At 37.5% G+C, this 26,890-nt stretch overlaps 2 protein-coding genes and 2 long non-coding RNA genes across 5 annotated transcripts in view; 1 reads left to right on the top strand and 3 right to left on the bottom strand.

The window, feature by feature from the left end:
* Nucleotides 1-6,115, bottom strand: part of LOC117290622 (kinesin-like protein KIF3A) — a 37,046-nt gene extending 30,931 nt beyond the window's left edge. Inside the window, exons 1-2 of the mRNA XM_033772087.1 lie at nt 5,034-6,115; nt 549-635 (exon numbers count right to left, since the gene is read on the bottom strand). Of these exons, the coding sequence (XP_033627978.1) occupies nt 549-635; nt 5,034-5,209 (263 nt within the window). The 5' untranslated portion in view covers nt 5,210-6,115. The remainder of the gene's footprint in view (nt 1-548; nt 636-5,033) is intronic.
* Nucleotides 6,116-8,930: 2,815 nt separating this feature from the next.
* LOC117290943 (translation initiation factor eIF-2B subunit alpha-like) lies at nt 8,931-18,900 on the bottom strand. The gene is made up of 9 exons (XM_033772516.1): nt 18,703-18,900; nt 17,223-17,324; nt 15,657-15,796; nt 14,746-14,862; nt 13,674-13,786; nt 13,026-13,094; nt 11,699-11,774; nt 11,443-11,571; nt 8,931-10,284 (listed from the first exon to the last, which is right to left on the bottom strand). Exons 1-9 carry the CDS (start codon nt 18,713-18,715, stop codon nt 10,129-10,131), a joined length of 915 nt encoding a protein of 304 aa, XP_033628407.1. The 5' UTR covers nt 18,716-18,900; the 3' UTR covers nt 8,931-10,128.
* A 1,723-nt stretch (nt 18,901-20,623) lies between these two features.
* Nucleotides 20,624-22,327, top strand: LOC117289875. The gene is made up of 2 exons (XR_004518991.1): nt 20,624-20,894; nt 21,093-22,327. It is a non-coding gene; the product is annotated as an uncharacterized LOC117289875 (long non-coding RNA).
* A 799-nt stretch (nt 22,328-23,126) lies between these two features.
* Nucleotides 23,127-26,890, bottom strand: part of LOC117290602 — a 31,796-nt gene continuing 28,032 nt past the window's right edge. For both annotated transcript variants that reach the window (XR_004519056.1, XR_004519057.1), the window contains exons 6-7: nt 25,394-25,459; nt 23,127-23,365 (exon numbers count right to left, since the gene is read on the bottom strand). This is a non-coding gene — a long non-coding RNA (uncharacterized LOC117290602). The remainder of the gene's footprint in view (nt 23,366-25,393; nt 25,460-26,890) is intronic.

Below are 26,890 nucleotides of genomic sequence, written 5' to 3'. Positions count from 1 at the left end.
CTTATTCGCTATTTTCCAAAGCCGGTCTTTATACCACCGTTAACCGTTAACACTCCCACACGTGACCGGGTTTTGACCAATCAGAGACTGGAAACCGTCCGAGGTATTTATTAATACTTATTACATATCTTATTTTCAAGGCAAATGTCATTTAAAGGGACTTTCTACAGTTGTTAATTAATCACTCTTGAAACTGATGGCAATAACAACTTTTGGTTTAAGAGACCTTCAGCAGCTTTTGACAGTAAAGCATTTAAAACATTCAAATTTTAAAATTTGTGTTCAGTGTAAAATCAGTTTTTATACCCAATAGTCAGTTACATTTCTCAGATTGTTTATTTCGATCAGGGATTATTCTTCCCAGCGATATCTCAAAAAAAGCGACCACCTTTTTAAATAAACACTTTCACGAGTTAGTTTTATTGTATGCATGCGTCTACATTATACAGGATTAGAACCATTAAACGAATCCAAAAACCAAAGGCATTCTTTGCCTTTAAACTCCTAGATGATGAGTCAATATTCTAAACTAATGTTTTAGCACCTACCTTACGACAACATTAACTTGTTCCAGGTTACCATCCTCCAAGTCCCAGTCATCCGCCAAGGAATCTGGAGCTGAGTTGAGGTTACTCCTGAAATACGAGGAAGAAGAGAACAAAATCAAGAAATTATCCATCAAATTTAACATCTTTTATATCGTTGCGGTACCTGCTGCCAAAAACATAGGATTCGAACAGCCTCTAGCTACCGGGCAACCTCGGTAGTCTAGTTGGTAAGGCACTGCTCTAGAATTGCAAGGGTCATGGGTAAACATGAGTAACATGCCTATGATATTTTTTCACAGGACTCGGGAAAGTACTGAGTATACAGTGCTAACACACATCGGTGTATGGGTAAAACAAAAACAAAAAAAATTAGTAAGAAATTATCCCTTCTGTGAATCTTGCTAAGTAAATTCTTCAGTAAAAGAAGTGGGTTAGAAGAATTTTGTTTAGATGTGACCACTCACTGACCAATAAAAATTAGGGTCATACTTTTTAAATTTGCAGCGAATACGCAATACCACAGTGTTCATGCTACACCTTCCTACAATAAGGAAAGTACATCAACAGTAAAGATTATTGTTTAAAGGCACTGGACACTATCGATAATCACTCAAAATAATTGTTAGCATAACGAGTAATGGAGAGCTGTTGAAAGTATAAAACATTGTGAGAAACGGCTCCCTCTGAAGTTACGTAGTTTTCAAGAAAGAAGTAATTCTCCAAGAATTTGATTTCAAGACCTCAGAATTTGATTTTGCGGTCTCAAAATCAAGCATCTGAACACACACAACTTGTGCTACAAGGGCGTTTTTACTTCCATTTAATATTCTCTCGCAACTTTGACAACCAATTGAGCTCAAATTTTCACAGGTTTATTATTTTATGCATGTAAGACTGGTCTTACAATTACTGATACCAATAGTGTAAAAGCATGGTTCTATTCACAGACATTTTGGGATTTTTATATTTTTTGTTGGTGGTGCATTAAATGACGATGGGTTATGCCTTCGCTTATTTTTTGCATTTTTGGATTTTACCAGTGTAATAGTAACATAGTGTTTTGGGGCCAAGGTTGCCTGCATGTATTTTATAATGTTTACTGTAAACGTACTGCTCCATACATGTACCTTCACAATTTATGAGCCAATTGTTAAGGCATTTTCTGCACTCACTCAACAAGCAATTGTTTATTATTGGTGGTAAACCTATGCTGCATTAAAGGGAAGGTACACGTTTGGTAATTACTCAAAACAAATATTAACTTAAAAACTGACTTGGTAATGAGCATTGGAGAGCTGCTGATAGTATAAAACATTGTGGGAAACGTCTCCCTCTGAAGTAATGTAGTTTTTGAGAAAGAGGTAATTTCTCAAAATAAAAGAATAAAAGACTTCTAGCTAGAGTCTTTTATTCCTATCTGAAAGCACACAAATTCGTCTAACAAGGGTGTTTTTTCTTTCATCATTTTCTCGCAACTTCGATGACCGATTGAGCCCAAATTTTCACAGGCATGTTATTTCATGTATATGATGGGATACACCAAGTGAGAAGACTGGTCTTTGGCAATTACCAAACGTGTACCTTCCCTTTAAATCTCAGTTCTGTACATTGAAGGTCACACAAGGACAAGCCTTTGGACTGTATTGTACTGAGTGTGCCTGTAACAAGGGAAGCTGTGGGTTCTGTTGCTATGCAAACAGCAATCCCAAGTTCACCGGGCACACATGCCTTCATTTGCACAATAGATCATCCTGGTAGCGAAAGTGATTTGATTGTGGCATTAGGACATCAGAAGCCGGTTCGGCCAAAAGAAACCATTAGAGATGTGCAATGAGGCATACAAGCACGCACTCTATGACTGGTTTCTCAATTTCATTCCCATAATATGTAGGTCAATCAAAGCTTTGCATTAATCTGTACATCAATCTAACACGAAGTATTAAAGGCAGTGGACACTATTGGTAATTGTCAAAGACTAGCCTTCACAGTTGGTGTATCTCAACATATGCATAAAATAACAAACTGTGAAAATTTGAGCTCAATCGGTCATCGAACTTGCGAGATAATAATGAAAGAAAAAAACACCCGTCACACGAAGTTGTGTGCGTTTAGATGGTTGATTTCGAGACCTCAAGTTCTAAACTTGAGGTCTCGAAATCAAATTCGTGGAAAATTACTTCTTTCTCGAAAACTATGGCACTTCAGAGGAAGCCGTTTCCCACAATGTTTTATACCATCAACCTCTCCCCATTACTCGTCACCAAGAAAGGTTTTATGCTACATTGTAATAATTATTTTGAGTAATTACCAATAGTGTCCAATGCCTTTAAAAAGCTCACCTAATCAAAAGTTTGTTCAACTTCTACCGTAAAAGCCAATTGTAATGTCACATAATATCTGCCTAAAATGCTTTCATCTGTTTAATTTGACAAATCAGAGTCTAAAGCATTCAAGTTTGGAATTTCAGGCAATACATTTAGCCTATTTTCCCAGAATGTACTGTGTAGTAGACTTTAGTTTGCTGTAGATTATTAATTTTGGTTTTTACCCATACACCGATGTGTGTTAGCACTGTATACTCAGTACTTTCCCGAGTCCTGTGAAAAAACATCACAGGCACGTTACTCGGGTGGGATTCAAACCCACGACCCTTGCAATTCTAGAGCAGTGTCTTACCAACTAGACTACCGAGGTTGCTGTAGATTGGAAACACATTATTTTTGTCAAAGGTTTTTAAGGTTTTCAAGGTGAATGAAATATTAAGTTGTCTGAAACCAGGATGTCAACAACACTGGACCTTCATTGGGAAAACGTAACCATATTGGAATGCTTTGAATGGGGTAAAAGCCTTGACCAGCTAGGGCTATGTATTGGGTTTACATGTATCAGGGGCCATTAGGTTGGCTTTAGTGGCTGTATCTTGTCCTGTCTTTCACCTCTATAGACCATGGTTCAAATCTCGGACTGGAGCCTTGCATGTGGGTTCGGTTTTCAGTCCCTTCTGTTTGCTTGGATTTCACCTATTTGCAGTTTTTCTCCCACATCTAAAACTGACTTCCAAGTCTTCTATACACAGTTATCTTAAGTTGGAGTTCTACTCAATTTTAAGGGTCTCTTTGTTTATTCCCAGAAAGTTTTAAATAAAATAAAATTAATCAAATAATGTTTGTAAATATATTCCATAGGCCTATAATTCATGTACTTGTAAAACAAATACCTGTAAACAACGTATTACTAGAGTAAGAAACTCAAACTATAAAGTTCCCTAATGTACTTGCAACAATAAGATCACGTTTTCAGATTTTATTTATATATATACAAATGAGTAAATAGAAGAAAAAATAGGAAGAAAAAATGAAGAAAAAATAGGAAACAATGTAGAAGGAACAGCACAATCAGGGCAATAAGACTTATCAAGTTATTCTGAATTAAATGTTTTGTTAAGTCCTGCACTGTTGATGTCATGCATTTATTTATTTATAAGCCTAAATGTACACCCCCATAGCTATTGATTTATGAGACAAAGCCACCAAGAAGTGACAATTTTTATGATCTTTGACCCGAATTATGTGCAAAATACATACAAAAGTATTCATGTGCAACTTAAATTGCATGGTAACAAAGTGCAACGGTAACAAAGACGGCAGGAATGTAAATATATTAATATTTAACTCACTTCCTCAATAATGTCTCTGTAGGTGGAAATATTTTTAACCTTTTTCTACGCTGGCACTGGAGTTCTTTTCAATTTGAAACAAAGTTAAACCGATCAGTTTAGGAATTGTGAACCATCGTTTACAATGTTATATTCATTTTTTATCATATAAGCCTCGTAAAACAAGAACTTTTTAAAAAATAACAATGGTACCTATAGTATATACTGACTTAAGTTGCAAAAAAAATGATGATGAACATTTTTGATGCAAAATGAAATTGATTTATTGAAGCTTTTTCTGTGATGTTTTGGCTAAAAAAAGTGTCTACATATCATGCATTATACACGTAATGCAATGCAGAAAAATAAATAATGCAACAAAAAGTCAATGACTTTTGTTGTCAATTAACCAAGCTTTTATCCCCAATGCAAATTTAACATCTATTATAAGCTTTTATCTAGGAAATAGTGCAAAACTAGTGTATAAAATGTATTGATCAAAAACACTTCCATCATTTATAATATTATTGCCAAATTAAAATTAAAATCCAAATACCTAAATCAACAACAACTTGTAAGCAGAGCCAATGTGATGCAAACACATATCACACATGATACCTAGTTCCCACTTGGTCCCAGGCCAATTTTTTAAAGATAGGGTTAATACGCTGGCTCTAAAAACTCATAGACTTTAGTTAGGTTCAATTTTGAAAACTAAAGTAATTTTTACTTTCTGAGGCATGTGTACCATTTGCACTATCTACACTTCTTTCTCCATTACTTATAAACCTCTACAAAACAAATACACTCGACAACTACACAATACCTACCGACTCGAGTCGTAAGAAAGTCCGGAGAAAAACCTCTTCTTTGCGTACGCATCGCGAGCGGTGGTCACCGACGTCGATGAATTTGAGCCCCCCGGAGTGTCAGCAAAATACCCCGTCCCATCCTTTATAGACGACGGCGAGTTCGTGTAGTCCGAATCGTCGTTATTGTTCATCATTCACGAGTAAAATTACCGCAAAACTACCCTTTCTACACGTCCTCAAGGGTGCTTCAGATGGATTTCCTTCAGTAGCATGTTACCACACGTCTGAAAATATGAAGTTCAGCTATGTAAACAACAACTTCTTTTTGCACGCCTTGGTTGTCAATGTACCATCAAAATGGCCGGTGTAGCACCAACTCAATGCCTTCCATCCACGGACCAACCGTTGCTAACGCCCTGCCGTGCACTTCCAAAAGGCTAGTCGCGTGGATGACGGCGGCGCGAACAACACACAAAAAGCAGCCGTATTGAGCAGTGGTGGTGGTCGGTTCAGCTCCACAGGATTCATGGAACTGGGTCAATACTTGTACATCTGCAACAACAGTTAATGCGTTCATCTGTTCAATGATTATTGATTTAGGCTTCTTTGATACAACTTGAAGCATAGGGCAAGGAACACTTGAAGTAGGCCCGTCTTCTGGGTGTCTGAAGTTTGTTTGCTTGATGACGACTTGGGTTGAGATTAGACAAAAACAAAGACGTGTGTTTTAGTTTAGTGCCGTGACGACAATGGGATTTTTCGGACGTTCGGGTCTATGAGGTTTCCAAATGTAGCTATCATGTCACCAGACTGGACTGACTTACACACAACACGAAGTTTTCGGCGGCACTCGCTTGATCCTCCTTTTTGCAAGCAGAAAACCATAGTTTCCACAAAGTCGTAGGGCCAGACCAGGAATATGACATGAGAACATCATAGGCCTACCTCTTGCCAAAACGTGACTCACAACCCGATATGAATTCAGAAGACATCTTTAAACAAAAAAATCAAAGCGGATAAAGTCCTGAAAGATGTCCTCCTAATTAGGTTTTGCACTGACGTCACGTGAAAAACCTGAATAAAAAAAGTTTATACCACCTTCATTGAGTGCCACAAGTGGAATGGAACTTGAAACAATAGCTAGGCCTAACCGGGGGATGGGGGTAGCCTAGACGCAGGAAATGATTAGGACTAAATAAGGGCACTTAATAAGGAGAGTGGTAATTCGTGGAGCCAGACGGGGACGTCCCTCGATGCTTTGATTGATTAGTGGCCCTAACCGAACATCCCCCTAGCGGCTTATCTTTTTATTATAAACTAGTGTTCATCTGTGATTTGAGATTTTATGCTAGGTAGGCCTAATTAATTTGTGAAGGTGTGTAGGCCTTGCCTATAATAAGCCCGGTGGTTTCGCCTGCGCCGCACCCGGTTCGGATCCCGCTATGATCCAGTTCAGTTGTGTGTGGATTGGTTTGAGTCTTCAAAGTACTAGCGACTATGTGGGTTTTCTGTTCTCTAGTTTGTGTTTTCCTTCCAACAAACAGAACGGCTAAAAATTCCGCAATGTTTGCCGCAAAGTAGCTGTAGGCCATTATGCCTACACTCTACAGCTATAGGGGCAACAATTGCAGAAGAGAAAACAGGTCAAGTAGGCCTAAAGTTGTTCACATGCGTCATAGTTCTTATAATTTGCAGATTGATGATACGAACAAGATTCACCATTCTTAAAATTCTGTATTATACTTTTACTGATTGACAAAATAATGATTTTTATTTTTTTCGATTAAAGACACTGGACTTTATTGGTAATTGTCAAAGATTAGCCTTCACACTTGGTGTATCTCAACATATGCATATAACAAACCTGTGGAAATTTGAGCTCAATCGGTCGTCGAAGCTGCGAGATAAAATGAAAGAAAAGATATCCTTGTCAAACGAAGTTGTGTGCTTTCAGATGCTTGATTTCGAGACCTCAAAATGTTGAAGTCTCGAAATCAAATTCGTGCAAAGTTACTTCTTTCTCGCGAAACTACGTCACTTCAGAGGGAGCTGTTTCTCACAATAGCTTATAATATCAACCTCTCTCCATTACTCGTAATCAATAAATGTTTTATGGTAATAATTATTTTGAGTAATTATCATTAGTGAGTGTCGATGTCGTTTCACGCATACTGAACAGCGCCACCTTGTGATTTTTAGATGTTTGTGCGCGTTCAGTGCAGACACTTTTTGAAGAGAAAAGAACTGAAAACACATAACGGCAAACGATTCTGTTTATTCTGACCATGATTCTGACGTGATGTTTCAAGAGTTTGTTATTTTCATCATATAAAAATGGATAGTTGAACGTAAATAGTGAAATCGTTTGAATGTTTTTCTTGAAATTTGAGCTTATCATCCAGCAATCAGTCCTTTGATAAGACGAGCACATCTCACCCTTGGTCGTGGTCTAGTTTTGTTCTTTGCTTCAACCTACACCGTTCGTTCGGCCCTTTTGGGGTAATAATAAATCTATATAAACAGTTTTTCGAAACTCTCAAAACCAATCAATGCTTCGCTTCAGAGACAATACACTCTGAACCGCCGTCTAATTCTTCATGAATTGTCTCCAATCAGATGTTTAGAATTATATACCTAAAGATATTGAGAGTCTTTGTCGACTACATCCGCGAGAACCTGGTTACGATTAAATTAGGTTTTCTAGTTTTTTAGTTTGGGAAAGTTTTACACCTGAGGGACAATCACCATCGTTTTCCAACACCAGTCATTATTGAAATAAACCAAACTAATGTGTTTTTTTTCTTCAGAATAATAATCTTTGAAATTTACGAAATGGAGAAACTTGTTTTTAACTGCCATTCTTTGATGATGCAAATGGGTTCTGCTTCTGTTTTCCAAAAAAACTTTTACTATTATTTAAACTTTTCCAGTTTCTTTGAACTTGTTTTCTCACTCCCTTTTTAGAGTAGGCCTAGGCCTATTATTCAAGATCCGGTTTTAAGTCTGTCTGTGTCTTAGTTTGCAGGCGGGCCTGGGTGTACGAGGAGGGCATCAAAGGTCCAATTAAATGTTTCCCGCATGTGGCCCTGTCATGATGAACTCATGACGTTTGAAGTAAACAATGAACCACAAACAATGGGGAAACTGACTGGTAATTAATTTCAGATTTTGGTGGATGGCAGCACTCTAGAAGGATAGGAGCAGCCTTGCCCCAACCCCCTCCTCGGGTTGAAAATATTGCACATCCCCACCAGCCAACCCTTCCCCCACTAGCCACAACCACATTCCCAGCAATCAAACCTCCCTGCACTAGCCACACCCCAATTCCCAACCAGCCAAAACCCCTCCCCCAGTTATTACCCCCTCCTCACCAGCTGCAAACCCCCTCCCCAACCCAACCCTCTCCCCACCCCAACCCTTCCCCCACTAGCAACAACCCCCTTCCCAGAAGCCACAACCTCCTTGCCGCACCAGCCAAAACTCTTTCACCCACAAACCTTTCACTCACAAGCCCTTTCCCCACCAGCTGCGATCCCCTGACCAATAAATGCATCAACTATTTTCACTTCATGAACAATGGAAACATATTAACATAATGATGAAAATAATATTCTCACATCGTTTATTATTTTATCTCATTATTAAACTAATGCTCTTCCATACTATGTTTCAATTATCAATATATCTTTTGCCAAAGCAGTTAATTATAACATCACAATGAATTTTTTTAATAGTAAACCATTTAACGACGGAGATCTACACAATAAAACACTCTCCCCAACTTGCTGTAACAGAAGACGAATATTGACTCCTTGTTCAACAGCAACCAGTTAACTCTTTGAACCCATGGAGGCAACAAAGGGGAAGTTTGCCTTCATGCCTCCTGGTCATTGCCTTAATGCCCTCAAATGCTCCAGTAGAAATTTACAATTTCCTCATAGGTGGCCTTTACGGAGAAAATGCCTTGGTGCCCTTGCCCTTTCAAAACAAGCATATAGGCCTGCGTTGAGCCCTCAAACATTCCCGCTGAAAAACCCTTTCCAGCAAGTTGACAAATCATTTGAAAATGTACACGTGCACAAGCATTCAACAAATCATCATAACATGAAGGCAAAGTCAATTCGTAAGTTCACAACAGAAATATGAAATGGTCAGCAAGTAGGATGGCTGACTGCAAACTGTCGTGACTGTGTCGCATTCACCAAATGGTATACTGTTATAGACAGGCACAGCGGATGATCCTAAATTGTCAGACAGTAGGAGGGTTGACTGTGTACTGTGTATGCATTCATCCCACGATGTCATACTGCAGGCTGGCATGTTTGATCTACCATTCAAAACCATGTGGATGATATGAAGTGGTCAGACGGTAGGAGGGTTGACTGTATTATGGAGATATATTCATCACATGATCATACTGGCATTTGATCACCCAAAAACATAGTGGATGACATTGAGTGGTCAGACAGTAGGAGGGTTGACTGTGCGCTGTGCACTATGTAGCAGTATGCCATAAGCAGACTGACTCAAGTCTAGTGTTTACTTCCCATAATGCATTGTATCACCTTATAACATGGCCGCCCGCATGTAATAGTCAACTCTCATTATCTGGAATAAAGCTTGACTTATACACTATTTAGATGTATTCCTCAAATCATTATGCCTATCATATTGCAGGCTAGCATAGTTAATGGTTAAAAACCACTGTTGATAAAACTGTTGGTAAGACAGCAAGAAGGTTCACAAGTTAAATCTAAAATGGATACAAATGTACCCATTAGAGCTTCAAAATTCTTGGAAGAAAGATAAAGATGAAGCTTGAGAAATCTTTGAGAAACAGTGTAAATGAAGCACAACAAGTGACGAATGTAATTTCCACTGTGTGAACAATACAGCTCAATACGTTAATTGCTGATTATGATGGCGGAAGGAGTAAAGCCCGGTTCATACTTCCAACGATTGCAAATGCGAAGCAAATTTTGATGTCACAGGGCTGTTTTGCACAGGAGTTGAGCACAACTTAAGTGTTGCGTATTGTTCGTTGATGCATCCACCACATGAAACAATGTTAATGAAGCAGTGTCCACAACTGCTGAATGATAATTCCACTGTGTCAACAGTACAGCTTAATGAGTTCATCGCTGATAGCCGAAGGGGTTAAAACACCCAAGTCAGTGAAGAGTAGGGTGATGTAAACAGGTGGTGTATAATCAATTAAGGGATGAGCTTCATTGAGGTCCTTCTTGGATTTCAGCTCTGCGGCATGGAACTGCAAAGAAGCCGAAAACAAAATAAGAGTTTACATAAAGATGTTCACAATAGTATTGATTAACCCCTTTTTTTCAAGTCAAGTCAAGACGCAAGTCATCTTTGCTCAAATCAAGTCAGTCATAAATTTTCTCAAGTCAAGTCAGTCAAGTCACAAGTTACATTTCACGTCCATGGTGCACCCACATGTAACATTTCAGTAACATTTATTTAAATGCTGCACTTCATTAGAAAAAAGCACATTAAGTTGAAATTACCCAAGTAACACAGTAACATGAGATAATAAATTTATTTGGTGCACAATGAATCAATAATAATCGACCGAATGACAACATGTAGGTGTAAGGTGAAGCACCTTTTGTACCATAACCTATGGACAAACAAACATAAAATCACGGAACTGTGACATGGCAAGGACAAAGGAAGGGGACAAGACAATGTCTGCATATCCATGAAGATTTAACGCCTGGCCTTATGACAAGGTGACCAGATCATGCACACACAAAAAACACCAGGCGGCATTGTTGCCGAAGACTTAATTTTGCTACATTTATTTTAAAATATAATTGCATTGTTGTAAAATCAAATGAAATAATTCAAGTTAATTGTAGAATCTCAAGTAATTTTTGCGCAAGTCAGGTCAAGTCTCAAGTCATTTTCCCTCAAGCCAAGTGAAGTCACAACTCATTTTTCCCCAAGTCAAGTCAAGTCACAAATCATTGGAATTGGCGACTCGAGTCTAACTCTAGTCCAAGTCACACATCGCTATTGTCTGCACTTTTGGGAAACAGATTGCGTGTAGACAAAGTGAGCCTGTAAAGGCCAGACTTGCATCCCAAACGATGACATTGACTTTGACTAGTAGAGAGACCACCAACATAGGGCTAAATAGCTCAGTTGGTAGAGGTAGAGGGCCGGCTCATTAATCAGGAGGCTACTGTTTCAAGTGCTGACCCAGTAAACTTGTCTTTGTTCAAATAAATTTTTGTTTCAAATCTACAGTCAGTTTCCCTTGTGGTTAATATTACTTGATTTAGTAAAATAAACCTCAAAATAGAGACTTGGTGAAACAAGCTGTATGAAAGTAGGACATTTAACTGATAAATGCTATTGCTCAAAACGCAAACTGAGACTTCAGCTGTAGGAGAAGTGTTCATACCTTATATTCATCTGGAATATCTTGCTGATTAAGGGGGTAGATACCTCGCACAAATTTGAAGCTTTCTACGACGACATAAAACGGCTTATTTGCTATCTTTGCACTCATCGCAATCTGGTAAGTTCCAATCTGCAGGAAACAAACAGCAAAGGATATTAAAAGCAGGTATTGTGACTTTGTAGGTCTGCATTCATCACAATGGATTACATTAATGGTCAGATAGTAGGAGGTTTAACTCCTTGCTCAGCACACTTACCTTGTTAATAATACCCCCACTCTCTACAACTCCCTCAGCTCCAACCAAAACTAGATCCACATTCTCCATTATATACCTTAAACACAAATAATCAAAACAAATAATAACTATAGTTATGTCATTTAGCCTTTGAGAAAGACTCTGCCAGGGTTGAAACATCAAGCCATTAACTATTTTGTGCATAAATATAACATATGTCTTTTTGGTTGGTAAGTAGTTTGCAACAGCTAATTCTATTTTCTCACGTTATTTCATGAACCACCTTTTGCAAAAGCCTCAAGGCGTTTCATGAAATATAATCTTATAAATACAAAACAAAAAATTGTTAAAAGCAAAATTATACTGAAGTGTTGCCACATTAAAGCGAGTGGACACTTTCAGTAAACAGTATTGTCCAAGGCCCACACTTTGTGTATCACAACTTATATATAAAATAACAAACCTGTAAAAATTTAGGCTCAATCGGTCATCGGAGTCGGGAGAAAATAACAGGAAAACCCACCCTTGTTTCCGCACGTTTCGCCGTGTCATGACATGTGTTTAAAATAAATCCGTAATTCTCGCTAACGAGAATTGACAATTGTTTTAATGTGTTCTCAAAAAGTAAAGCATTTCATGGAGTAATATTTCAAGAGAAGTCTTTTACCATTACCTTCTGTAAACCCTGTAAGTTGCAAATCTGTGAACTTTTTTTTTTTTCTGTTCCGACGTGTATAATGGCTTTTAAGTAATCACTGTAAAGCCTGTTAAAGATGCTATGTCAGATTTTTGGCCGATTTGACCCCAAAATTTTGATTTAAAATTCAATCGGTATTTTGATGGGGGTCGAGAAAGTTACAAGCTTTCATTTGAGCCATTGCTGGAAAAAGTCCGCCAATTATTAGTAGCAGTGAAATAAAGTGCTCAAAATTAGTTTTTGTCGGGATCCCGACACGGACAATATATCACGTGACCAATTCTTAAGTGTTTTATAAGAAACGTTTTAAAATTTTGTAATGGTTCCTGACCATTAAAAGTAAAAGTTAAACTTTTTTTTGTTAGAGCGGAGAGCTGAGATGTTTTCAGGAGAGTGGCATAAATCAATTGTGTAAAAAGAAAAAAAAAAGAAAAAAAAAAATAACTCAAACAAAAATTATTTTTGTGCAATTGTTTCACTCACTTCTCAAAAACTACAGCAAGTAACAGTTTAAGGAAATATTTCTACCATCATTATCCTTAAGTTTAATGTAAGTTCAATGTAAATCTGTGGACGTTTATTTTTAGTGTCATACAAAAACTATCCAAACCCTTTAAAACAAAACCCGACCAAACAAACAAAAACACTCACCCAGCTGCAGCGTCAAGAATGACAATGACCGGTATTCCGGCCTCTCTAAGTTTCCTCGCCATTTTCTCCCTGTCAAAATTCAAGAATTAAATACACTTATTAAATTATATCATATCCCAGGTACTGAATTATTAGATATACTTCATGAGCATGTCATTTATCATGGCAGTTTGCAAATGAACTAGGAAAAGACACAAAAAAGAACAAACACACCCAAAAACTCAAAACATCAATGAAAAATTTAACATCTATTATATCGTTGCGGTACCCGCTGCCAAAACATAGGATTCGAACTGCCTCTAGCTACTGGGCAAACTTGATAGTCTAGTTGGTAAGACAATGCTCTAGAATTGCAAGGGTCGTGGGTTCCAATCCCACCCGAGTAACATGCCTGTGATATTTTTTCACAGGACTCGGGAAAGTACTGAGTATACAGTGCTATCACACTTCTGTGTATGGGTAAAAAATAAATAAAAAAGTATTCAAAACATCAAGTTAGGGATGTCAATATAACTTGACCTATCTTGGCCTCTTTTAAAACACTTTCGTCCTGTTTTTATGGCAACTTTTTTCATTACTTGCTTTTCTCAAACTGTCATTTTTTCAAGTTCCACTGTTTTGGCATTGAAGGAGCAATTGGTTTCTCACCCTGATCTATCAGGACATGACTCTGTGATGAAGACGTTGAATCTTTTCTTTGCGGCCGCTGCTTCCTGGAACATCTTCAAGACGACGCGAGAATGCGAATGTGTCAAGACACTCTGGAGACATAGAAATCGGAGAAACTCATAAAAAACTAAAACAACTTTAAAACAACAGATATTAGATGTCAAACTCTATATAATGAAAAAGGGTTTAAATTAATTTATGGGCCAAAGTGGACCGTTCAACTACATGGCCCTACTCCATAAAGCTGTTAAGCAGAAAAAGGTGCTTAGCTGTTTATTTACACTAAGCAGAAAAAGAAGGGAACCAGTCATAAACAGTGCACATAAAATCGTATTTTGACTGGAAAACGGTTTCCGGCATGTCTGGTAAGCGTTATTCAGTAACTTTTGGGTGGCTGATGACTTAATGAAAGTTAGCCAAGTTGAACATACATGTACATATCAAAAAATCTCCACCATTGTTAATTTGCATGCCAAAAACACAAAATGGCATTAAATGGAACTGGCTTAGGTGCTTGCTTCGGCTATGTCCACCATTTTAAATCCACACACCAGAACGAACAGCTGAACAAATTGCAATGGATTACAGTATGGCTGAAGCTCTGCCCACCATTTTTTTCAAAGAAAGCATGCAAATGGCTAAAAAATTGCTAAATTTCTCGACACTGCTAACCACAGAAATGTGCGCTTCCACTGCCAAGTTCTCAAATTCATAAAGCATGTACATGTAAGCACAACAAATTGCTAAGCACAGAAAAGTATTGCTCTACAGAAATAGGTTATCAGCCAAAATTACTTTAAGTTTACATTGTTGTGACTGATGCCCCCACTTGAATTTTGCCTAGCAATGAAATTTGTCATGCAGTACTTTCTGCCTAACAGCTTTATGCAATTGGCTCCTGTACTGTGTTGAATTCTATGGATTGTAAGCATAGAATTCTGCAGTAAGCAGACTTTGCTTGTAAGTTGTAGCTTAGGCTCACCCTTCAATTATGGGCCAGAAGTTCAACATTTTAAAAAGGCATACAGGAAGAACTACAGTGGTCGCTTACACATCCATCTCTGATGAAAGGCTCTCCCAAACTGGCAATTTTATCTCTCGATCCAGCGACTTTCTGTAGATACAGTTTCCCTCTCTCGACTAAGATGTTCTTGCATTCTTGAAAATTCTGTTTGTAAAATATGCAGTTAAAGATATAGATTTATTTCTTTATTTGTTTAATTCTGATTGTGAATTCAAGGATTCTTTGAACAGTGAACTTAATCACTATTCAAGCCAAGAAACCAAATGGAGAGAAGACGAGGAAGGAAGTTTATAGATGTGGGAGGAAAACTCACGAGAATTATTCCAGGGAAAACCCGTGCAATCAGGTAGGGACTGAAAACCAGTCATAGTCATAGTGCCCCCAGTTGGATTCAAACCTGGGACCTCAGGGCGGATGACAAGGAAAGACTATTTTTGTAGTAGTTGTGGCGACACGATTAACCAAGAAGCGTGACTCGACTAAGAAATCAATAGTCGCACAGGCTTAGTAAGCAGTTTGCAAAAGCTAATTCTAATAAGACACTGGATAGATACTATTGGTAATTGTCAAAGACTAGTCTTCTCATTTGGTACATCTCAACATATGCACAAAATAACAAACCTGTGAAATTTTGAACACAATTGGTTGTCAAAGTTGCGAGATAATAATGGAAGAAAAAACACCCTTGTCACATGAAGTTGTGTGCTTGATTTCGGGACCTCAAAATCTAATTCTGAGGTCACAAAATTAAATTCGTTGAAAATTACTTCTTTCTCAAAACTACGTTACTTCAAAGGGAGCAGTTTCTCACCATATTTTATACCATTAACAACTCTCCATTGCTTGTTACCGAGTAAGTTTTGATGCTAACAATTATTTTGAGTGCCTACCAACAGTGTCCAGTGCCTTTAACTAATTTGTTAATATGTATGCCTCACCATTTGATCCAAAGCTGCAAGAGTAATAAACCTAAGAAAGAGTTCACATCCTGAAGATATTGAGGTGGCCGAGTTATCCGTCTCCATCAGCCAATTGATGCAGCCCTTTAAGCTCTCTCTTAGACCAGCGAGGGTCCCAGCTGTTGAAGACAGTCAAGAAGCAAATAGCGTATTAACTTTGCTTAATATTTTAATAAGGGAATCGATGTGTGGTGAAGAGGTTTTCAACTAGTAGTCGAGGTAAATTATCAAGAACCAGGCCTCGGCGGGTTAAACCACTAGTCGAAAACCGATTCAACACACTTTGATTCCCATTCATAAATACCTTTTCGGTCAAACACATCAACACTTTTTGGTCAAAAAGTAAAATAAATGCAAAAATTATAATTGTTCAATGATTTCTTTCAACACAAAACCCCTCTAGCTATGAAATGGTAAAGCCCTCCGCCGCCCTCGGGTAAACAACTCCTTATAAGGGAATGCTGTGCTCGTCGTGCGTATCGCATGATGTGGCACAACTGTTTCAGATGTTAAGAATCGACCAATAAGAATGAATGAATGAATATAAGAAGAGGTGCAAGCTCGCGTGTCACGCCCATGTTTCAACACTTTTTACTGGTCATAAAGAAAGGTTTATACACACCCACGTGACGCGCTCTCCACCAATATGAATAGCGAAACTGTCTGAGGTATTTATGAATAATAAATAAAATTGTACCCCAGGGGTAACAGGGTACCTGAAGCGCATAGACAGCAACTTGTTAGGGGAAAATGGATAATTATGGGTGGCATAGTTTTCACCACTGCAATTTCTCATTGGTAAAGGGCACCATACTAGTATAAGAAAATTGTTAATTATTACTGGAGCATTTTAATGGCATCAAGGCAATGACCACACTGCTAAAAATGGTATTCTTGAAACAAGAAAAACATCTTATTTTGAGAATGTATTTGTTGTGTCACTCCCTTGTAGTTGCCTCCACAACGTATCACCATCAGGCGCAGGCCTGCAAAATGTATCAACAGATTGTTCAAGACTAGTTTTAAAATGTCACAAAAAGCAGAAAGGCAGAGATACATTCAAGGCACAAAGTCTGCCACTCATTTTACCCCTAGAATAAGAATGGTGGCTTCTGATATAGCGCACATGTCTGTCACCCAGTGACGCTCCTGGCGCTGTAACATACAGTATTTCCTGCCAGGGGTGGATTTCACAAAGGTAGTCCCAACTTAGGACTAGTCCTAGGCAATGCTAAGATATAGGACCAGTCCTAAGTTAGGATGAGTTACTGGTCCTAACTTAGGACCAGTCCTATCTCTTAGCATTGCTTAGGACTAGTCCTAAGTTAGGACTACATTTGTGAAATCAACCCCAGATGTGGGACTCTGTTTGAATTATGAAACCTAATTCTGATAGCATGTAATGCTTTACAAGATGCTGTGGCGCAATTTGCTGCCGATCAGACCAGGAACACCGGGGCGTACCCCTTCTCTTTTCGATAAGTGCACTGGGTTCTTTTTACATGCGTTACATAACACATGGGACCAACGGCTTAACGTTCCTACCTTGACTGCGTTTGAGATATTCAATGAGTGTACGGATAGCTGCCACTGCACATGAAATCTCAGGATTCTCCTCCATGCACTGCTGGAAATACTTCAGGGCATCTGTCAACAAAGATCCAATAAAATTTAAGATAAACGGACAACTCAACGGTTAAGACAACTCGACTGTTCGGACAACTCGACTTTGAGACAACTCGAATGATGGCCAAGACAGGCCTGTATGTTTTGTTTTTGAAAGGGCAAGGGCACCAAGGCATTTTCTCCATAAAATGAATTCTATGCGGAAATTGTAAATTTCTACTGGAGCAGTTGCAGGGCACCAAGGCATTGACCAGGGGGCACGGAGGCAATCGCCTCTGCTACCTCCATAAAGTATCTGGCCTGCCAAGACAAGTCGATGGTTGAATGGTCGACCTCCGTTACTGACATGTTTACACAAATTTCCTGTATAACTATAAGTCCTGCAATTCTATACCTTTTTGAATCACTGGGTAACCCCCTTTATCTCAAGCAGGTGCGATTTCGGTAAAACATTGAGGCGCAAAGTGAAAAAATAAAAAACTATGTTGACCTGGACAGCTCTATTTAAAAGACTATTTACTTTTATTAAAACACATTTATTAAGTCTGCCAATCGATTGGAATCGTCGCTCCGAATGGTTCCAAAATATAAATTAATACTCACGTACAATTTATATTTTACTTTATACTTTTAAAACACAATGGTAAAAATAAATAAAACATTAATGGCCCGGCCCCATTCTACCGGGATATTAGTTCGTGTTACATGCCTGTTGTGCCGATGTCGCCCCCCCCCCCCCCCTGGCCCCCTGTGCGCACCCCATATGCTGAGGCCCCAGTCACGACCATCCGTCGACTTGTCTTGGTCCTAAGCCAAGTTGAGCTGTCTGACGACTGAAATTGAATGAATAAACAATCCTTTGAGTTGTCCTCACATTAACGGTCAAGTTGTCTCAACCGTTGAGTTGTCCGAATGGTGTAGTTGCGGCGATAACGTAACCCTCTTGCCGACGGTAAAAATTGAGCAAATCTGTCGACTAGACCATTTCGCCCTTTACATTTCGAGTTTGGCTCGTAACCCTCTGTTGACTAGCTGTCAAAATTGTACGTGTTTGACCATTTCGCCTTGTTCGTTAGGAGCATGGGTTTAACCGCAACTATCTGGTGGAGTTGTCCAACAGACGAGTTGTCTGAACACTGGTAAAACACTCACTGCCCACTCAGTGACAGTGACTGACACCTACTTCTAGAAACTATAAGGCTGGGAGCCTTATATTATAGTTTCTAGAAGTAAGTGACACCTATCTCTCCATGGTGACATTGACCATGAAACAGACCTGTCAGTGAAACAGCTTGACTTGAGCTAGTGAGTTCATAAGAATAAAATACTATACAAAAAATAGACATGCTCTGCATGATCAGATGATCGATGATAAACTCACGGCACCCTACCTACTCACCCTCCTTGTTCATTGTTGATGTTGCAAGTTCTACAACATTTACATGTACGACAGTAGTAAGTTACACTACAAAGGACAAGTTCATTGACGAAACTACCAGCTTGTAAAAATGAAAATTGATGCAGTTTGACCAGGAATAAAAACAATGTTTGTAAATTTCATCAGCGACAAATAATAAGCAGCATGTTTCACCTTGCAAATCTGTTTACCAATCATCAAAGACTTCACTCAACAAGAGAGGGCGCTCTAAGCTCAACGTTGACTTGTATAAGTCCTCCAAGAGTTTATCAGAATGGTGATGCCTCCCCCCCCCCACCCCACCCAAGGTTGAATAACTATTTTCTACATAACAAACTTTTGAAATTAGTCTTTGAATTTGGATGATCTTAGAATTAAAATAAGTTAAGTAAAGCAGACCTAATAATATGAAAAGAGAGCCGCGATTTCCTCATGATCTTGGCAAATGTTCACAGAGAGGCACTGAAGATGGAACACAGACCTTAAAATTCGCAAAAATGATGAGTGCATGCTGGGTTGAGCTAGCAATCAAAATTATTTGTTTTGATTTTTTCTTTCTTCTTTTCTATAAATCTATATTTTCAGGATAAGCAAACAAAAGCTGAATACCAATAACAAGCAATATGCAACAAATGGAAATTTTGTTGGTAATCCTGTTTTTATCAAGGAAGAAATTTCATGCTAAGCAAATTTTTCCTCTTAGCAGCTCTATGAAATTGGGTCCTGAACTGAACAACCAATGCATATTCAATACAAAGGAAACTTTGAGTAGGAAGTTTCTGACAAGGCCCAGGGGTTTTAATGTTCTTGTTTTATTGGTTTGTTTAAAAAGTAGTATTTTAAAATGCTAAAGTCATACCATTACTTGGGTGGTGGTTTCACATATCACCGGGCAACGCTACACAGAATTGATAGGATGGTCTAAGGAACACACCCAATAGTCATCCTGATCAGGCCGAATGGGGGTTATATTGTACAGATTTGTATGAGTTCATGCAACTCTTTTAAATAGATAAATTAATGATTTGACGCACAAAGACATTTATTGAAAGTTCTCTTTCATGTCATTGTGAGGAATTTTTTTCTCTGTGGTTTTGTTAATTTAAAGGGTTTTGATAGATCATTTCTTTTGAACATAAATGAATTCCTTTGAACATAAATGAAGATGTATGTAATCTAATTTACCTGTAAAAGCCAGCTCCATTAATTGTAAAGTTTTTGAAAATCACAGAGATTAATTACAAAAAGTCAAACAACTGCGGAGAACATCTTTAAAGATGCTATGTCAGATTTTTGGGCCGATTTGACCCCAAAATTTTGATTTAAAATTCAATAGGTATTTGATGGGGCCGAGAAAGTTACAAGCTTTCATTTGAGCCATTGCTCGAAAAAGTACGCCAATTATAAGTAGCAGTGAAATAAAGTGCTCAAAATTAGTTTTTGTCGGGATCCCGACAATATATCACGTGACCAATTCTTATGTATTTTATAAGAAACGTTTTAAACTTTTTTTCATGGTTTTTCTGACCATTAAAAGTAAAAGTTAAACTTTTTTTCGTTAGAGCAGGTGATACTCTTTGAAATACCATTCACTCAAAAAAATCCAGTATTTAAGTATTCTTGGTTTTTTTTTCTAATTGATCTAATTAATTGTAAAGAAACAACCTGACATTTTTCAGATAACTCACATAATTTTTTTTTTTTTTTTTTTTGGGGGGGGGGGGGGAAATTCAACAATACTTTTGTTCAAGATGGCCCTCATAGCATTACACATGGTACAAATTGGGCACATCCAAACACCCACCCCAACACCAGACAAGATGCTTGCCAATTCTTCTCCAAATAGAAGTTGGCAATAATAACACTAATACTAATTTCACACACCATAATTAATCGATTCATCTATTCACTTTTTATTTTCTACTCATCATTTGGTTCTAGCAAATTTATACAATCCTGCATCACTGATCACAACTTCAAAGGCAACAACACAATTAATTAAGACTCCATGCAAAATGAAATTGCTTATGAAAAAAGTCTGGCTCAGTACTCGTTATCAAACATTGTTAATGTAAAATTGTAAAAGCACTGTATAATAATGTACACTAATGTGCCTCAATACTTAGTGATTTTCCTTGTTTTTAACGATCCAACCACTAGGTCACAAAGTAAAAGTAAAACTACAAAATTTTGAGGTATAAGTGTGTGAATCATTTTAATCTTTATTTAAAACATCTTTTCAATCATTTATTTGATAAAAACAGCCTTTTTGTTCAGCCCGAAGCGCACAATCCAAGTGCAATGTGTCCTTTTAGGTATGTGATGTATTTCAACATCAACAACTCAGGCTTAGTACTTTTATTTTTGTCAAGTTCATCACATCTCAAAATTCACAATTTAAATCAAAATAATTAAATATTCATCAAAACCTTTCAGAGTAACATTGCTTTTAGGTTTGGCGCTTTAATTGGCCATGTATGAAAACATTTTGTTATGACACAAATCTGGTTGGAAATTTGTTTTAAAAGTAGTGAATAATGATTGACATTAATTTGCCTCAAACTGTGTAGTTTTCCTTTTACTTTTTAAACTAAAATGGTCCGCTATTTTGTGGAGTCAAAAATTTGCTTCAACAAAATGATGGACCGTGTCCAACCGTGTTAGTTCATAAAGTAAAAGTAAGGTATAAATTTGTGAATATCCATTTTATAACAGCTGCTGTTTTTAGCCCAGAGAACAAAATCCAAATGCAATGTGTCCCTTTAAGCGTGAGTTTAATTCAACATTGAAAAACAGGCTCATTACTGGTTATAAACAAATCTTGTTAAATTTCAACAATTTAAATCAAAATGATGAAATATTCATCAAACTATCCCTTTTAGACTTTGCACTTTGGCCAATGAAAGCCTTTGTTATGACAAAAATCTAGTTGTAAATGTGTTTTACAAGTATTATTTGCACCAATATGCCTTAAAAACTGTGGTTTTTCTTTCACTTTGTGAGCTAACATTTTTCATGTTAGTTCAAGAGAGCAAAGAAACACACAGTTTCTAGATATATTTGTGTCACTCATTATTTTCTAATTTTTAAATATATGTTTAACCATATTCATTTCATATCAAGCACAATAAAGCCAAAAATATTTAAGCATGCGTAGTAATTCAACATTGAAAAGTCAGTCTCAATATTTGTTAGTAAACCGTGTTATTTTAAAATTCATCATATCTCAAATTTCATCAATTAAAATCACAATATAAAATATTAATCAAAAACCTTCTTTAGGAGAGACATTGCTTTTAGATTACGCACGTTGAGCTATGGAAGCATTCGACATTACTAAACGAATCTGGTTGGAAACATGTTTTAAAAGTAGTGAATAAAGATTTACACTAATTATAGTGCCTTGAAACTGTGTGGTTTTCCTTTCACTTTGTGAACGAAAAATAATGGTCTGCAATTTGGTTGAGCAAAAAAACTTGGTTTAAAAAAAAAGGCGGTCCATGTTATTAGCTCACAAAGTAAAAGTAAAACCGCACAATTTTGAGCTATAGTTGTATGAATGATTTTGTTTTACTTTTAAAACATCTTTCCAACCATGTTAATTTTTTATTTATTTTATTTTTAGCCCAAAGGGCCAAATCCAAATGCAATGTATCCCTTTTAGCATGTGAGGTAAATCAACATTAAAAGGTCAGGCTCATAGTAAGGCTACTCATTATAAAATCTTTCTAAATTTATCACATCTCAAATTTAAACAATTTAAACCACATTAATGAAATGTTCATCGATACATTGCTTTTAGATTTGGCACTTAGGGATATAAAAGCTTTTGTTATGACATCTTTTTGGAAACTTGTTTTAAAAGTAAAGTGTATGAATATTTACAGTAATGTGCCTCAACACTGTGTGGTTTTCCTTTAACTTTGTGAACTAAAATGGTCCGCCATTTTGGGAAGTAAAAAATTTGCTGCAACAATATGTCAGACTGTGTTAGTTCAAGAGGGTAAAATGAAAACCACACAATTTCCCAGTAAATTTGTGTAGTTAATTGTTTTATAGTTTAAAGTTTTATTCATTTAATAGCAAGCACTTTGTTAAAGGCACTGTACATGTTTGGTAATTACTCAAAATATTTATTAGCATAAAACCTTACTTGGTAACGAGCAACGGAGAGCTGCTGATAGTATAAAACATTGCGAGAAATGACACCCTCTGAAGTAACACAGTTTTTGAGAAAGAGGACATTTCTCACTAAAATAATAAAAGACTTCTGGCAAGAAGCCTTTTATTCCTATTTGAAAGCACACTATTTTGTACAAAAAGGATGCTTTTTCTGTCATGATTATCTTGCAACTTCAATGACCAATTAAGCCAAAATTTTAACAGGTTTTTTGTTTTATGCATGGTTATGTTGGAATACACCAACAGAGAATACTGGTCTTTGACAGTTACCAAACGTGTTCAGTGTCTTTAAGACCAAAAGGCAAATCCAAATGCAATGGGTTCTCTAAGTATTAAATTAAACATTAAACAACCGGGCTCAGTACCTGTTATAAAATCTTTCTGTTGTTAAATTCATTTCTGTCGAAGAGGTTTTCCATCATCTCATTCTCCTATGTGCTTGCCCGCTCTGTCTTTTGTAGACCTGTAAAGAAAATAGCAACATTTCAGAATTTCAGAACTTCCTCAAACAGGTTTCGAAATTGGTAGAAATATGTTTTGAATTTCAGATTCGCTAATACCAAGTTTTTGTAACCCTGCTTCTCTGTATCAAGGAATACAAATGCGCACCACTGTATGAGGTTATTAGAGATAAAGATAAAGAAAATTAATTTTGTTTTTTACCCATACACCGATGTGTGTTAGCACTGTATACTCAGTACTTTCCCCATACACCGATGTGTGTTAGCATTGTATACTCAGTACTTTCCCCGAGTCCTGTGAAATTTTTTTCACAGGCATGTTACTCGAGTGGGATTCGAACCCACGACCCTTGCAATTCTAGAGCATTGTCTTACCAACTAGACTACCGAGATTGCCCGGTAGCTAGTGGCAGTTCGAATCCTATGTTTTGGCAGCGGGTACTGCAATGATTATAAGAGATGTGGGGTGTCGTGGCCGAGCGGTTAAGAGCACCGAATTCAAGCTCTGCTGATTCTGTTCAGCAGTGTGTGGGTTCGAATCCCGGTCGTGACACTTGTGTCCCTGAGCAAGACACTTAACCATTATTGCTTCTTTTGACCCAGGGGTAAATGGGGACCTGTGAGGGCAGAGATGGTTCTTGTGATTGATTTAGCCGAGTAGCGCATTTGTTGCACGAGGCTGTATACTCCCCAGGGAGCTGAGATGGTTTAAGGAGTGAATTAAGGCCCAGTGACCAGGGGTAATAATTTGAAGCGCTTTGAGACACCAATTCGGGAGTGAAAAAGCGCTGTATAAACTCAAATATTATTATTATGTTAAATTTGCATCGGGGATAAAGAACATTAATTTAGTTTTTTTTGTTGATAAAGGCAGTGGACACTAGTGGTAATTACTCAAAACCTCACTTGGTAACGAGTAATGGGTAGAGGTTGATAGTATAAAACATTGTGAGAAACGGCTCCCTCTGAAGTGACGTAGTTTTCGAGAAATAAGTAATTTTCCACAAATTTGATTTCGAGACCTCAAGTTTAGAATTTGAGGTCTTGAAATCAACCATCTAAAAGCACACAATAGTGTGACAAGGGTATTTTTTCTTTCATTATTATCTCGCAACTTCGACGACCGATTGACCTCAAATTTTCACAGGTTTGTTATTTTATATATATGTTGGAATACACCAAGTGAGAAGACTGGTCTTTGACAATTACAAATATTGTCCACTGTCTTTAAGGTTTCCCTTGCCCACTGCAAAACATGGAGGCAGCTCACCTGCTGCTTCAAGTTGTCTACTCTTTTTCCCTCTCAAATATCAATGCAAAACTGTTCAAGCTTTGCCGTTAAGGTAATACAAGCCTAGTATTGACCCAATTCACCCGACATCATTATCACGATAAATCTTGGTTGGACCATTGGAAGTCAGTTTCCCAATTTGTTACTGTGTAATATGAACTTTAGGCAATGTATTTAAATGCTTTCCATAATTTTACATGCAATTTGACTCGCAAATGGCAGACAGATTATGTGACATTAGAACAAGGTGTAAAAAGTTAACTTTGAGTCTTGTTTGAAACTTCCCCTAGACCAATCAAAATTAGAACTCTAATATGCATGCACATATCAATTTCATTGTGTCGTTGTAGGTGTATTGCTCGTGTAGTGTTGTGTTCATTTCAAGCTAAAGGTTTACTATTTGATATTGAAATATATAAGTTGCACCCCTTACAAGCTGATCCCCTGGCTGTCACTTCCTAGGTTGTATAGTTAACTTGGGTGTAATCCCTGGCTATGAAGGCAGTAACAGGTTGAATTGCTTCTGACTAGCAACACAAACAAAGATATTGACAAGCTAGGGAGAGCACCAATATAGGGCGATATAGCTGGGTTGGTAGGGTGCTAGAACGGAGGTCGTAGACTTAAGTCCCACTAGTAAATTTGTCTTTGTTCAACCCAAAGTACTTTTTCAAATATACCCAGTAAATTTTCCTTGATAACATTTGTGAGACAGGGAAAAGATCTTGTGGCTACTTACAGCAAGCTGTTGCAGGAGTGTGTGTGTGCCATGAATTCCAGCTCACCGAGTAACTCGCTCTGTTTTCTGAAATAATCCAACAACAGAAAGCAAAAATAAGACTAGATTCATTGCCTTCAGAAGGTGTGATACTTAATGCAGATAACCAAGCAGCCTCGTTACCCCGGGCAGTGGGCTGTATCCTTATCTCTCGTTACTAACCCCTGAAAGGGACGCACCAAAGATCAATGCTGATTGGTTTGTGCACATGGCTTGGTAAAAACATTTAAAGGCACTGGCCACACACGTTTGGTAATTGCAAAAGATCAGTCTTCTCACTTGGTGTATCCCAACATAATATACACAAAATAACAAATCTGTGAAAATTTGAGCTCAATTGGTCGTCGAAGTTGCGAGATAATAATGAAAGAAAAAACACCCTTGTCACACTAAGTTGTGTGCTTTCAGATGCTTGATTTCAGGACCTCAAAATCTAACTCTGAGGTCTCAAAATCATTTTTTTTTTTAAATTACTTCTTTCACAAAAACTATGATACTTCAGAGGGAGCCGTTTCTCACAATGTTTTATACTATCACGGCTCTCCATTGCTTATTACCAAGTAAATTTTATGCTAAAAATTATTTTGAGTAATTACCAATAGTGTCCAGTGCCTTTAAGCGCATACATGTAGGGCCCCAAAACAAGGGGACAGAAGCTCTAGTACTTGATGCATCGTTTGACAGTGTGCTCTGCATAGTCTTCAACACAGAAAGGATCAATCACAGGACTAATTAAAATATCAAAAAAGGGCATTTCAAAGTCACACCTCCAGGGGTTATGATTTCTGGGAAAGAAAAACATTGCACAGTGAAATCATACACCAGTGGGAACAATTTCGGTATTGAAGGCAATTTGACTTTTTAAAGGCAGTGAACATGGTAATTACTCAAAATTATAAGTAGCATATTAAACCTTTCTTGGTAACGAGTAATGGGGAGAGGTTGGTAGTATAAAACATTGTGAGAAACGGCTCCCTCTACTGCAGTAACATAGTTTTCGAGACAGAAGCAATTTTTTTCACGAACTTCATTTCAGATTTAGAAATTGAGATCTTGAAATCAAGCATCTGAAAGCACACAACTTTGTGTGACAAGGGTGTTTTTTTCTTTCATCATTATCTCGCAACTTCGATGACCAATTGAGCTGAAATTTCCACAGTTTGTTTTTTAAAAGCATATTTTGAGATACACCAAGTGAGATAACTGGTCTTTGACAATATTACCAACAGTGTCCAGTGTCTTTAATGAAACACAGACATAGGCCTAATGGTTGGCAAATGCCATAAAGTTGTGTGCACTAGAGTTAAGTTGTACGCACAAACTTGGCCACACAAACCACAACAAAATCATTATAACAAACTGTTTTAAATTCTGAACACAGACCTCCAATACAAAAGTTCAGTAAAACCTTTTTAGCAAATGGTATCTGTTGTTTTTAGTAATATTTGAACATAGAAT

Source organism: Asterias rubens, chromosome 5, assembly GCF_902459465.1.
Source record: "Asterias rubens chromosome 5, eAstRub1.3, whole genome shotgun sequence".
NCBI classification, from domain to species: domain Eukaryota; kingdom Metazoa; phylum Echinodermata; class Asteroidea; order Forcipulatida; family Asteriidae; genus Asterias; species Asterias rubens.
Note: the sequence above shows the minus strand (reverse complement) of the source record. Positions and strands in the feature narration are given on the sequence as shown.